This window comes from Kryptolebias marmoratus, linkage group LG1 (genome assembly GCF_001649575.2).
Source record: "Kryptolebias marmoratus isolate JLee-2015 linkage group LG1, ASM164957v2, whole genome shotgun sequence".
NCBI classification, from domain to species: Eukaryota; Metazoa; Chordata; class Actinopteri; order Cyprinodontiformes; family Rivulidae; genus Kryptolebias; species Kryptolebias marmoratus.
The window spans coordinates 6683554-6698729 of record NC_051430.1 but is presented as its reverse complement, the minus strand read 5'-3'; the positions used below and the strand labels follow the sequence as shown (position 1 = coordinate 6698729).

The window sequence follows — 15176 nt, the reverse complement described above, 5'->3', positions numbered from 1 at the left end:
GTTTTCCATGTTAGCCTGCCTCACCTAGCTGCACCTGTTCCTTGTTAGTAATCAGTCACCTGTGTTCACTTCCTCATCAGCCTCATTCCTTATAACCTGTTCCTCAGCTTCTCTTACTCACTGGTTCACTGCCGGCTCATGTTGTGATCTGGTTACATCCTTGTGTTGCCCTGTGATTTCAATGTTGTTTAGGTTTGCTGCCTTGTCAGCCTTTTGTTGTTATATTAATAAATAAGTTTATTCTTCTGAGCCCTCCATATCAGTCTGCATTCTGAGTCCAATCCATAATCTACAAAAACCTGATACAAACAAAGCAATCAACTGAAGCACCTGAACATAGAAATTAAACTACATTAGCTCCCTGCCTAAAATAAACAATTTCCTGAAAAGCAATAGCCTGTTAAATGCGAGTGTTCTCACCTGTTAAATGTGACTTCTTTCTGAAGATGGCTGCGGATCTTCTGTATGTCAGGTCAGCTGTGTGACATACCAGAGTGCGTTTTTTTTTTTTTCCCTTTCTGAACTTGCTGAATCTTTCTCTAAATGCCGCTTGCATTACAATAATTGCACTCTGGCAGTAATCACAACTTATGTGATTGTGTTTTTCTTTAAACTCTTTCAGGGAGGGGAAGTGAAAGAATGCACCTCTCTGTACATCTCAGGCAAACGCTGTCATCTTGCGCTCAAACGCCAAAACATCCTCCAGCATCTCCACAGCATGGTCCCTTGTCCCTGGTGACATTTATTCAGCCTGTTTAAGTGTCAGTTTCAGGGTTTTGTCTATATTAACAAATACTTAATAAAGCATAAATAGTCTTCACTTTAGAAGGGTTCACAAAAAGACTTAACTAACTACTAGCAAGTGCCTTAATTATTAATTGGACTGCAGGATACGTATGTAGTCAATTCAAAAATTATCTAACCATTAATACATGTCTAACACATGGTGTGAAAGCACATTTATGAGCATTTACATATACACACAGAGTATATATCTATATATATATATATATAGAATAGTTAATTCATGAGTTATTAGGCATGAACAATCATTGAATATGTTGGTTTTGGAAGTATTTAACCTTTATGGGTAAAGCATTAATAAATGTGTTAACTTATAGCATATTAGTTATGAGTCATTTTTAATCAATGATATTTTTAGAGTAATTTACCATTTATTAATGATTAAATAAAGCTAAATAACGTGTAGTTAATATAAAGTGCTACTGGAACAAGCGATTAGATTTTGGTGGTGATCCAGTCAAGTTCAAGGTCAAGGGTTAAGGTCAGAGGTAACCCCTTTGTTAAAAACTTTTCTCTGCTCCTACATGTGACCCTTTTCTTACCTCCGCCAAGGAAGTTTTTTTTTTTCCGATTGTGTCTGTTTGTCTGTCTGTTAGCAAAGATCAGGTAAAAATCAATGAACAGATTTAGAGAAAATCTTCAGGAAATGTTGGGGTTGTCACCAAAAACAATGGACTGAATTTTGGTGCTGATCCAGATTATGATCCGGATCGCAATATTTATTAATCACACTGTGGCCTTGGCGGAGGTTTGCGTTCTCTGAGTGCTTCCAGGTATACATGTCATTATTGCTGTCACTGACCTGTGTTTTATTTATTTTTTGTCCCATAGAAACTACACCTGGACCACTTTCTGTTTGTGTCTCTTGCACCAACAAAAAGATTAAACAGACAGATACTTCTGTAACCCATTGTGACTCAAAGCAGCAGACTGATTTTGACAAGAGTTGGTATGAGGAAAAGATGGTATATCTTACCTCACTACCTGTGAGGGTTGTTCACAAGAAAAAAAGAAGTTCCGACTTACAGGTTTTGCTGAAGCATGGGAGTGACCTTTTTTCTAGATTTTTGTTAAACCCACATAATGCATGTCGGTTTAACAAAAATGTTTTTAATACAGTTATAAGAGTGGGATTATCATAAATGTACTCAAAGATTTAATGCTAGTGGTACAACTTAAGCATCTAAAATACATTTCCATAATCCGGTGTGAACAGAACGTTGGATTGCACAATTGTTTTTTTCAAAATGCAACATGTAATGTTGTTCACTCAGCAATTCAAAAGATAAAATATTTAAGTGATTATAAAACATCAGTCCTCTGCTGAGTGCACTAGAGAACCACTCAAAGCAGAAACTGTTATTGGTTTGTAGACTGCATTAGTTTAGGGGCTGAATGTGGGTTTCTGTGACACAAAGGATCCAGATGCTGTTTGCCGTTGTGGTTTCAGGATGAGCCCTTACTGAAACCAGTTATATTAGGGTGTGAGGTCTACAGGTGCAAACATATTTAAAACTTAGGGTTCTGGTCCTAAGAGGAGCTATCATACAAAAGTAATTGTCTCCCACCGAAGAAGGCAAAGACAATATTGTTCTTGGCCCGTGTCTGTATGTGTCTATTAACAAACATCTCATGAAGCAGTGGAAAGATTTTAAAAAGTAACGAGTGGATATACTGTATACATACAACTGATAAAACCTTTAGAATCAAATTCATTCACAATGGTGGCCAAAACTTAGCGATCTTAGCAAAGACTAAACCGTCTGCGACTAACTGATCGCACAAGATCAGTTACTGTCAACTTTGCTTTTATGTTAGCAAAATGTCTCATGAACCGTTGGATGGGTTTTAATGAAACTTATAGAAAATAATAAATGTGTTCACATCAACTTTTAGAGTCAATGCAATTCAAGCTGGCCTCTACAGCCTATCCACTTTAACCAAATCAAAGTCTGCCAGTTTTACAGGTACTGAGATAACATTTGGTGTGGTGGTAGCTAAGGATAATCCCCAACAAATGTTTCAAGCACTTAAATAATGACTACAACTCCAGCATTTCTTAGTATAAGATGATCTTTGTTTAAAACTCTGGCATTAACAGAGGTGGGTGATATGCATTCCTTCGAGGAATGACTTTAATTCTAAAGGGTATTTTGTTTGTTTGTTTGTTTGTTTTTTGATATAAAATAGGGCTCTTTCTGGCCTTCCTTTCATTCACTGGTTTTCATTGATATTGACATAATCAACCAATAAAATAGCTGATATTTAACAGATTCCCGTAACCATTTGTAATATAATAACACTTAGAGTCATTTTTCATTACTGCATAAGGTGACAGTAATTACAGTTTACTGTGGGTAGAAACAAACAAGGAGTAAGGAAGAAAAACACAATTTAAGCTGAGGGATGAGCATCTTGTCCTGCTGCCTTCATCAGGATGATGTTCGCTAAAGTTGTGGTGAAACCTAAACATTGACTAAACACATGGTAGAACAGGTTTTTACTGAGAGAAGGTCTCAGGTCTTTTAAATTACCCATAACCAGAGTATTACAGCAGAATGGAAGTACTTTGGGTTACACTGGAAAACAGATCTGTTTGATGATGTGGAGACACCTTTACCCATTTGCACTTCCTTTAAATGTTCTTTGTTCACACCTTTATCACAATATTAAATCTCTTAAAGCTACTCATTAGATTAAGACTAAGCAGTTGGACCTGAAAATGTATATATATATATATAAATTTTATATACAGAGCCCATACAAACAAACAAAAAGACAGGTAGCAGGAAAAGCATGAAATGTTTGTTTACCTCCCAGGAATCCTGTTTTACACATACTGTATACCAAGGAAGCCCCAGGAATTGGTCTCCTCCCACATGCAGCAGTGAGGAGGGACAAGTCAAGCTTCTGTACATAAACACCTGGTTCAAGACACCAAGAGGAGCTGTGTCTTCACAGGACATCCATCCAGACCCGAAACCCTCTGAAGTAGGTGAGCACCAGAGAAAACCGCACTCAGACAGCAGAAATTTGTTTTTAAAGGATGCAGGGCCTCTATTGATTGTTTGAAATGGCTCCTTTGAGACTAGCTCACTGTATCTCAGCACAAATCTGATGCTCCTAATTTGTATGGGCTTTTTTTCAAACTTGTTTATTTTTGTTGTTTTTCCAGCCTTCATACCTAACTAACAATGGCAGGTAAGTGCAGTCTTCCCAGGAATTCTTCATGCCATGTCAACATCAGGGGATTTTCCTGTTACGATTCACCCTGTTTACACTGTCAACCTTTCAAGCTGCCTACTGTGGTACTAAAAGCTCCTCACTTCTCGATGTGCTTGTTTTAAAGATGAAGATTTTAAGAAGATATTTCTGGACACCCACAACATGTACAGGGCCATGCATAAGGCTTCCCTGCTGACCTATAACAGTGAGCTGTGCACCAATGCTCAGGAGTGGGCTGATCACCTGCTGAAAGAAAAAAAGCTAGGACACAGCCCAACTAAAGATGGAGAGAACGTCTACTACTTTTCTTCCACAGTGTGTGCTAAACAAAAAGGTGCAATTTAAAGTGAACTCTGAATCAGCATACAAACACTTTTCTTGTTGCTTTAAAGCAGTAGTGTTCCAGTCAGCTTTATGATATCCAATCTCTTTTTCCTTTGTTTGTCTAATGTTTCAGGAAATGAAGCTGTAGACTCCTGGTACTCGGAGATCAAGGATTATGACTTCAACAACCCTGGATTTAAGTCTGGAGTTGGTAAAATACAACACACCCAACAAGTTTCACTCGAACAGAAAGCATAAATGTTAAATAACATTTTAACATATCAAACTGTGAGACAGAAACTAATTGAAATTGTTGCTATTTAGTCTGTAATAGATTTTCACATTTTGTGGGAGAGATAACCGTAAGATAATGTAACACTTATTAACTTCTAAATGTTTGAGTTTATTTTTTAAAAGAAACAAATTGTGTGGCAATTAAGTCCATTAGCAGGAGAAATTAAAATACAGAAGTTAGAATAAAAGAGTTTTTTCAAGACCTTATAAAGAATCGTTCTCATACCTCTTAGCTAAAAGCTGAAAAAATGATGAAGAAACAAATACGTACACATGCTGCCTGAACATAGAGATTGTGACATGTTTTTTTTGCGGCCAAGAAGAGGAAAAAAGATAGAAAAAGAAAAAGAGGAATTTATCATTTTAGTTGCATTTAAAAAAAAACAACCTAGATTTAGATGTTATGTCGCTGCTGTGTTTCTTCCTGCAGGACATTTCACCCAGGTGGTGTGGCAAAGCAGCACAGAACTGGGTGTGGGCGTAGCGACGAATGGCAACACAGTATTTGTGGTTGGACAGTACCGCCCAGCTGGCAACATCAGCACTGCAGATTACTTCAAGAAAAACGTACTTCCAAAAGGTAACATATCATATCTGATGCATGTTTAAAAGTCTTTTTACACACAAACTTTTCAACTTAAAAAAAAAACTGCAGGACATAACTGAGCTCCTTTTTGGACTGTTGGGTCCATGCTTTTATTTTTCACTTGCGCAGATAAATATAACAAAGGAATGTAGGTAGCAACACAGTCTCGCTCCAGAATGTGGAAAACCTTACAGTGGTCCCCAGTAACCATAGAAGTTTTACAATAAATGTCCAAAAGTAGTAAAAAGAGTGCACATTAAATTGACTTCCTACATAGGTCTGCCTTTTAACACTACTGTTTTCATCACACGCTCATATGTTGTTGTGTTGACTGCTCCCTTCTTCAAGGGTTGCCACAGCGAGTAAACTCACATGAAAGATATGGCAGTTAGTTTTACGCCGGATGCCCTTCCTGGCGCAATGAAACGTTATCACCTTACAATTGACTTTGCCGTCTGATGTGACCTAGTCACACATTGATGGTGATGTTTATTTTTAAGGAAGTGTTTTAAAGATTACCATTTGCAAGAATCTCATCTAATCTGATTGCATTTGAGAGAATATTTCTGCCCGCTTGGCTTCATCTCTTCTCACGCTTGCATGGCTCACCAGTGCTTCCTGTCACCTTCCAGAGTAAAAGCCATGGGTGTTACAGCCAGCAGAGGGCCAGCCCTGAGAAGAGAACCTGCACTCTGCTGATGACAACGACTTTCCTGTAGCTACACACCACACACAATGAACAAACAATGTAATAAGTGAGCATTAAAAAAAAGAATTCAATAATAAAACACTTTCTCATAAATCTGTCTGAGGCGCCTTTTTTTGAAAAAAAAAAAAAAAGAAGTAAGATGTATTTTTATGATTTCTTCATATAAAAAAACATAAGATAACACAAGTGACTTCTGAAAAGGATGGAAGATGTCATTGTTTTTTTTTTTCCTCAAAACACACCAGGTTTTGAGAGAGAAAAAAAGTATTTCTATTTGCCACTTTGCATTGATCTCATTCTACCCTACCAACGTGTCAACCTTTAGCGGCAGACTGGGAGTAAAAAACCAGACTTGGACTTCCTCTCAAATAGGCCCACTGACCAGATGTAGAACACAGACAGCCACTAACAAGATTATCTATAACAGGCTGTTTACATTTGATCGAATCATACTCCTCAAATTACTTTATTAGATATGAATAAATTACATCTAAATCTTTTCTGGTCAAATTACATTCTTACTACCAGAACTGGAAATAAAAATATTCACAAATACATTACTACTAGTAGAAATAAAAACTTAAGATATAATAATGATTACAAAAAAGAAAATAAATAAATAAAGTTTCAGCAGTTGTTTTAATATTTATTGGCTAGACTGGATATGTGTTGCAGATTCCCAATATTCACAACTTTCTAGTGAAAATAAACTTGTCAGATATCCAGAATGGGATTCTTTCAATATACAGCATTTACAACATTTCAGTTATCTACAATGTAATACTTTTATTAAACGTATTTTATGTTAAAATGACATTTCATCAAGTTCTTAACACATAAAAATATAATAATGTTAAAGCACAAGTCTTAAACTGAAATCATCTTATGTTATCATCTCATGGTTAAACTTCATAAATGATGTTAAATTCAATCTCACACAATACTACAAGATCTGGCACGATGTCCAATAGTCCAATAGTTTGTATTATGACCATATCACCAACTTTCAACTCATATTTGTAAAAATCGTCTGTTTTTAAGGTTGGTTAGTTGTCTTGGATTTCTTGAATTGATTCCAAAAGAAAATCAGCTGTAGATGTCCATCCACTGATTTCTCTGAGGGTTTCTTGTTTGTGGGCTATTTTGCTAACATGCACACACACATACAATGTTACATTATTATAACTTAAGCATCAAGAAGCTGTCTGTTCTCACTTTCCCCACATTCTTTTAACCTATGTCATATGTCCACCTGCAAACCACTTGAATTTGAAGATTGAAGAGTTAAGGCTTCATTCAGAATATCCTTTAGAGTCCTGCAGCTGTATTTTAACATCTGCACAGGAGCTCTCCTGTGACAGAAAAAGACCCATGGCAGTAGTCAAAGGTCTAACCATCCATCTTCTTTACCCTCTTCTCCTCTCCTGGTCTCAGGGAGCTGGTGTCTACCTCCAGCAGTCGCTGTGAGAGAGGCAGGGGACGCCCTGGACAGGTCACAAGTCCATCACAGGGACACATAGCTTATCCTCCAGCAGTCTAAGTCTATAGCAGCATGACTAAGGGATAGCTCAGGAAACCCAAGCCAACCCTAACTATAGGATTTATCAAGAAGGAAAGTCTGCAGCCTAGTCTTAAAAGCAGACAGATGTCAGCCTCACAGACAGAACCTGGAAGCAAGGAGCCTTGAGAACTGAAAGCTCTGCCTGAGTGATTGGGCAGAACCACAGCAGTCTCATATTAGCGTTCTGTGGAACACCACAGTGTTCTGGAGGTGGACCTCACAGAAACATTTAAACCAAAATTCCAACCGTGGTTACATCTACTCTTCATTCTGCCTCTAATGCTAATGTGAGCCGAAGCTCCTGTTCTCAGTCTGCAAGAACTGCCGCGTGACCTTCCCGCCACGTGATTGGCTGATGGAGCAGTCACGTCTCTAATCAGGTGCACATTTGTCACCCCTACTTCATGTTGTGTTTTTCCATCCAGACATAGAATCTGTGAAAGGGAAAAGGAAAAAGCACCACTGGGTGGCAGCCCAACACCACAGAAAGAGAAGCAATGGGTCTGATGTGGAGTCTGTAATCTCTGCTCCAGTTTTGTTTGCAGTCATTAATTTCAAACAGCCAGGTTTTTCCTCAGGTATTTCAGGAGCAGTAACAATACTGTTAACTGAAATAGATGAGCTCTGATAAGGACACAGAGGTGAGATCTGGATTTCAGAAGTATGTGGTAAAATAACACATCCAGTAAGTACAGAACTATTTTCCAAATTTCAACAAGTCTCTCAGCTTTCCAACTAATGGATACAACCTCTTCTGCAAAGATGAAATTATAAGATCCCTAATATACTTGTAATCATCATCTGGTCTTAGTTTTATTCATTTATTTTTAATATTCATTCAGTAGAACTAACAATAACAGAACATTCTTTTAGGATAAGAAAGGTTTTATTATAAATTGACGCTCAAAGGCAAAAGTTTATGTTTGTGTGTCTATCTGTTAGCAAAATATCTCGTGAACCAGTGGACAAGTTTTAGTGAACTTTGTAGAAAGTAATTATTGAATATAAATCTACAACTGATTAACTTTTGGAGTGAACCCAATTCAAGATGACTACCACAGCCCACTGACATCAAAAACCACAAAAATGGGTGAAACTCAGTTCAGATACGGAGCTAAATTTAGGTGTGGTAGTCGCTGACACTGATTCCCAGCCAGCACATATTATGAGTGTTATGCAAAATCTTTGTTTAAAATGTTGCCATTAACTACATGTATTTGACATCAATAGCATCTGTCCATTAGCAAAATATCTTGTAAACCATTGAACACATTTTAATGAAACTTTCAGGAAACAGTCAATGGGTATACGTCTACAGCTGATTAGGTTTTGAAATCAATCTAATCCAAGTTGGCCACCACAGCTAATTGACAAGAGCCAACACACAAATAGCTACAACTTAGTCAATTTTACAGATAGTCAGCTGAAATTGTATGCATGATGCAGTTTTAGCTGAGAGTCCCTCTCAGCTCATACTTTGAGTGAGAATTCTTACAGCATCACATGAGATTGTGTCCAACGTTATTTTCAAGGTTTGAACTAAACGTCTACAACTCCACCAGTTCTCAACACAAGCTGATCTTTGTTTAAAACTCTGGCATGACAAATGGGGGGTAATGTGCATTCATTTAAAGAATGCCAGGTTTTGATTTATTTCAGATTTATTAGATTTTATGATTATTAAAAAAAACATGTATAATCTATAGTTTATGTTTGTACTTGTCTGTTTTTTTGTGCTGTTTTTACTTTTTCCTACTTGGTCCTGTGGTAGTTTAAAATGTTTTATAAATAAAGCTGGTAACTTATAACTACATTTTTTAAAGTTTTGCTTTGCAAAGTTGCCTAAAGATAACGCTGCTTTTCTGGAGGACACGTGAGCACATGCTCACACCCAGTAAGTTGTACATTTTCATGTTGTGTACATGTAGCAGTGTTTCAGCGCCCCCTTGTGGCTACAGGCGCCCTGTAATGTGTTTTCTGTCCACCACCTCCCCTTTCCACAGACGCGGAGGAAACCTGACTGTTTCATGTTTTAGTTGTGGTTCTTGTCACCACAGATTAATTGTGTTGCATGAAAGCATCAAAGCAGAATCACCTGAGTCAATAAACCACAGCTGTGTGTGATCCCTGTCATTTTGTGGTAGCACCTGCAGAGGACTCTGAACAGCCATTTGTATTGTTTCATGCGAGATCAATGAACCCATTCCAAAGGAGTTCTCTTTTCTTTCGCACTTTTTCACTGGAACCTTTGAATCCCTGGCTTGCCTTCTACAATGACACCTTCTAAATATTGAAAAGTGCAACTAATGCCATTAAACCGATAGACTGCTCCTTTTTCAATATTTGCTGAAAATTTGTTTGTGTGAGCTGTAATATAAAGGGATTATAGCAGAACAGGAGAGTTTAAATTTGTAGCATTGATAAGTGCATCTTGTCTGGCTCTGTAAGTCTAACCTCAGGCTTTTGATGTGTAAAACAAAAACCACTGAACTCTTTCAACAGTTGAACGTTTAGGACATGGTAGACACTGTGAAACTACACTAAAAAACATGCATCACAGCAAAATCAATAAATAAATCAATCTTAAGATTAATATATGAATTTCTGATGGAATGTAGGAGGGTGTCGAATCAGTTTCTGCCCAAAACTTCAACATATATTAAAAGACCAACATTAATTATGAACTTAATCTAAGGTTGACATTTTGATGACTAAATTATACAACCCTTACAGGAAAAAAACATATGAACATCATGTGTGGAAATCACATTTTTTCTGGTAAAAACAGAACTTTAAGTTTACATCCTCTCATCATGGCCTTGAATATGAAATCAATTTGGGGCTTTTTCCAGGGTGGAATGATTATATTATATTATACAACATAGAACTTTAATGATTTAAAAACAAGAATCGGGTGCTTAAGCTTGAATTTATTGTGTTTTTTTAATAATGCTCTCAGGAATATACATGTCAGCTTGGAAGGAAAGGAACCCAGAATGCTGACTCATGTTTGGAAATAAATACAGAAAGATTTATGTTAAAGAAAAATAAAACCAAAGGGCTGATGTGGCAGCTAAAACTTACAAAAATCCTAACCACTGGGAACACGAGGGGAGAGACACAAAGAAAACCAGACAGTGCATAATTTCAAAAGTAAACCAGTGAGTGGAGAATATGAACAGGTTTCAAAGGCAGATGGTGATTGGGAAGTGGACACAGGTGAGTGACTACTAAATTGGGGCAGATGTAGATGAATGTTGTAGGCAAACTAGGAAAGGGTTGAGGACAGGTGAATAATGACAGGGACATAAAGATTACAGGGAGCAGACTACACAACAGGGGAAGGACAAAATACAGATCATAAGAACCACAATAAAACTTTAGAAACACAAAAGAACTTTATATTAAACTAAACACAGGATTACCCAGAATGTAAACAGTATTCAAGAAACACAAAAAACAATAAACCTAAATACAAAAAGAAACTCAAAGAAATCCCAAATCCTGACAATACATATATACAAATTATACATACAGGCTCAATTACATGTACAGTACTTTGGTAGTTTTTCTTTTGCTATCATAAAAACCCTGTTAGACAGAACTCATAGAACAGACCAACACTCAGAACACTGGGAGAGTCCAAGAATCCCAGTGACAATTTAAGAAGGAAGGACAACAAACACTTCAAATACTTGTACATAAGTTATTCAGATGTGTCAACACTTTGCCAGGGTCTAGAAGAAGACCTAAACTGTCACCTCAGATGAAAGGAAATTGGTTAGGATGTTCAGGAAGAACAGCCGCTGCAATCTGCAGTTGCCCACAAGGACAAGACAAAGGCCTTCTGGAGAAAAGATTGTTTGCCCACAACGACAAGAACTGTGTTTGGAGGAGTCAGAGTGAGGTTTTTAAACCTAAAAACATTCTAACAACTGTCAAACATGGTGGTGGTAGCATCATGCTGTGGTACTGGTGGTTGGTATAATGAGACGAAGGACTGCCTCCAAACTCTTAAACTTCACTTTAAATCAACAGTTAGCTTGTTGAAACTTGGACATATTTGGGACAATAATTCCTAACACTATGTTTCTAGAGTGTCCTTCCCAAAGCCCCGGCCTCAGCGCTGTTGAAACTTGGTGGACAATGCTTCAACTCTGGGTTTGCTGGCATAAACCCAGAGTTGGCTTTACCGGTTATGCCAGAAGCTTGTTAATCGATACAAAAAGTGTGTGGTCAAGGTGCAACTTGTTAAAAGATATTTAACCAAACATTTTGCGGAGCCTGTATGTATAAATGTGACCCTGTGTGACATAAATGAAATCCATAATAAATTGTAGCCAACAGGATCTGGTTTAAGGGGACTGCCAAGTTGTATTTTTGGAACCAGAGTTTGTGCAGTTTGAACGTGGGTCTGGAAGCCCCACCCACTTTCCCACACAATCATGGCATTTTTAAGAAAAAAAATCAAACTATTTACAGTTAAACAAATTAGAAAACTTGAATATTTGAACATACAGCAAGGTAAGAACTATGTGAATCAGCAAGGGTCAACATCTAGAAAATATATCAGAAATGTTTTTTGTCTTTTTTTAGTCAGGCAAAAGTCTCAATTGTTTGCATGAGTTTGGGGAAAAATACTTAATATAAATCATAAAAAGTCTGAAATTAATATGACACTCATGTCCATGATGAGTGGATGTGAACATCTGTACAATGGAAGTCTATGAGAGTTTGGATGTGTGTACTCTGCAATTTGGGAGGGATTTCAGTTCAATTCAGAAATAATTAATGCAAAAGGGAAATTAAATGTCCTTGTAGCTCATTATCCAGGTTTTGTTAGAAACTTGAGGAGAAACCTTCAGTCCTTCAGCTGTTGCACCTCTCTGGGTGAGAAAAGACAAAAAACGCCAGTGTTTTCATGTATAACCTGTGCAAGAAGTATAATGTTTGTGGGAGCAAAAACACTGCAAACATTTTGGAAAGTTTAGACTGCTATATAGCTTAGATAGCTTAAAAGTTTGAGTGTGTGACATCACCGCACTCTAAGTTGAAGATTTTGTGGTAAAATCTTTAAAAATCATAAAACATAAACTGTGAAAACATCAAGTATGTCAAAATACCAGTTCAGACATATAGAGTCCAACTTTCTGTGACCTGTTTAAACTCTGATGTTTCTTCTGTTTCAACCATACAGCTCCAAAGGGGGCTGGGGTTTCGCATTTGTTTTACCACCCTAATAATTTAAGGTCAAGCATTTCTTGCCTTTCATGCCAAAGTTTTAGGCTCATTTTATGTTATATCAAAGTATATATCAAAGCTTGTAAATGACATCATGCTCAATCTTGTGATTTTCTCAATGATGTGTTTGCACAATATCTGTGAAACTGGCTGAGGTATTGTCATTTTTGTGTTAGCTAAGGTTGATTAGCTATGATGACCATCTTGAATGGGGTTGTACATGCACTTTTCAAGAGTTTTATTTAAATCCATCCAGCATATTGTTTTATGAGATATTTTGAAATCAGACAACTAGGGCTGGTGCCATCTAATAATGCCAAGATTTTTGGCATAGATCCCCAGTAATGTGTAACACTTGGAGATGTTTTGGGGATGATGCTCAACTACCGCCACTTCACATTCTAGCTAAATATTTGTAAATACTGTGTCTTGATCTTGGGTTCTCTGTGTTTCGTTTTGTAAAATGAGTTTATTTTATTCTGTCATGTTTCCATTTGGAATATTTTCTTCTTGTTAACCAGTTTCCTCTCTATATCATTCATCAGTATTTTCCTTTAGTCAGTGCTACTTTCAGCTCCTCGTGTTTAGCTCTGCCCACAAATTTTCTATGGGCCTGAAATCAGGACCTTGTGATGGCCACTCCAAAACATTGACTTTGTTATCTTTAAGCCACTTTGTAACCAGTTTGGCTGCATGCTTCGGCTAATTGTCAATTTGAAGACCCAATTGTGTCCAAGCTTTAACTTCCTGCCTGATGTCTTGAGATGTTACTTCAACATTTCCACATTATGTTCTTTTCTCATTATGTCGTCTATTTTGTGAAGGGCACCAGTTCCTCCTGCAGCAAAACAACCCCACAACATAATGCTGCCACCCCCGTGTTTCACAGTAGGGATGGTGTTCTCAGGCTTTCAAGCTTTGCCCCTTTTTCTTTTCTTTAATTGTGACAATGGTTATTATGGCCAAACACTTCAGTTTTAGTTCCATCAGACCACTGGGCATGTCTCCAAACATTGAGGTTTTTGTCCCTGTGTGCATTTGTAAACTGTAATCTGTCTTTTTCACGTTGTTTTCAAAGTAATGTTTTTTTCCTCTCTGAGGGGCCTTTCAGCTCATCTTGATACAGGACTTGTTTATCTGTGGATAATGACTCTCTGACCAGCTTCAGCAGCATCTTCACCAGGTCTTTGGCTTTTGTTTTGGGGTTGAGGCACATTTTGCACCAAACATGTTAATCTCAGGAACACAGAACCTATCACCTACCTGAAATTTTTAGAAAACAAATTCTAAAAAAAACTGCTATCATTATTCACGCATTCAGCAAATAGAAATAATTTTGAGAATCCTAACTGTCCTAAAACAAGAAAGCTTTCATCTGATTTAATGTCATTGAATGAGAAAAAATATGATTCTGTGGCATTTTATGCAGCGTATGTAACATCTGGTTTCACCAGTATGTCCTATGACATTAAGCTTCAGTGTGTTTCCTTATTCGCACCATCTTGTGCAGATTCAGTGACTCAAGCGCGAATGTTTCTCCCTGCCCTAATGGAAACCAGGTTTTCCATAAAGCTTTCTTGTTTTCAGATCCCTCCCCTTTCCTACTTTTCATGAAAGCAGTTTTCCCTCAACAATACAAGAACCATTCATTGTATAAAACAATGCAATGGGATTTTAAAAATGCTTTAATTTGACAGGCAGAAAAAACGAGCATGTCACCTAAAAGGTAACAGCAGCAGCTGGTACATTAAATCCAGACTCCAGCTGGGTTCTGCAGCATCTACCAGAGATTGTGACACCAGTGTGTGTTTACAAGCTGATATCTGGTGTTGACAGGGTGGTCAGAGGTGCTGGACTTTCCCTACAGGCTGCTGACCATCAGTAAACTGCAGGGCTGTGGCAGGGACAGCCTGCTGGTGATGGCGCAAGAAACGTGGACTTCCTGAGCAGTCTCTGGGGAGCAACCAGCACGTTCTTAAAGTTACAGGATGCATGAAGAAAATAAAAACAGTGATGTCAAACTGTTCCTTCTACTACGCCTCAGCAGAGAAAAAAAGACATCAAATCTGATTTCAATTAGACATATTTCAGCCTTGTGCAGCTTGTTGAACAACAGGTTTGCTCTATTTGTCTACTTTGGAAGGTTCTCACTTCTTGTTTTTTTTTGTTGTTGTTGTTGTTTTTAAATATTGGAAATACACATAAAAGAGTTGCCCAACTTGCAAACAATTTCAATTCTGTATTTATTTGTAAGTGGTGCAGTGGCGCCGGATTCATTTTCTAGGTGGGGGGGCCACCGGAGTGTTTCGTCACCTTATTAATTTTACATGCATCGGATCATCGTCTAACATCAATAAAAACTGAATAATGAAACGCTTTTTCAGCTATGACTTTTTGTTCCAGTATATTATTATGAATAATGATAATTAGTT

General features: G+C 37.5%; 1 protein-coding gene across 2 annotated transcripts; it reads left to right on the top strand.

The window, feature by feature from the left end:
- Positions 1–3606: 3606 nt before the first annotated feature.
- On the top strand, positions 3607–6021 carry LOC108246430 (Golgi-associated plant pathogenesis-related protein 1-like). 2 transcript variants are annotated; one of them, XM_017433969.3, is made up of 6 exons: positions 3607–3795; positions 3980–4005; positions 4154–4363; positions 4487–4564; positions 5078–5227; positions 5866–6021. In XM_017433969.3, exons 2-6 carry the CDS (start codon positions 3999–4001, stop codon positions 5868–5870), a joined length of 450 nt encoding a protein of 149 aa, XP_017289458.1. In that variant the 5' UTR covers positions 3607–3795; positions 3980–3998; the 3' UTR covers positions 5871–6021. The 2 variants fall into 2 exon arrangements, with proteins under 2 accessions (XP_017289458.1, XP_017289457.1); XM_017433968.3 differs by having other exon boundaries at positions 3608–3799.
- The last annotated feature ends 9155 nt before the right edge of the window (positions 6022–15176 follow it).

Coding starts and splice junctions, on each gene's coding strand:
- LOC108246430 (XM_017433969.3), top strand. Junction 4,364..4,486: donor AGTGTGTGCTAAACAAAAAG/GTGCAATTTAAA, acceptor CTAATGTTTCAG/GAAATGAAGCTGTAGACTCC. Junction 4,565..5,077: donor TGGATTTAAGTCTGGAGTTG/GTAAAATACAAC, acceptor TTCTTCCTGCAG/GACATTTCACCCAGGTGGTG.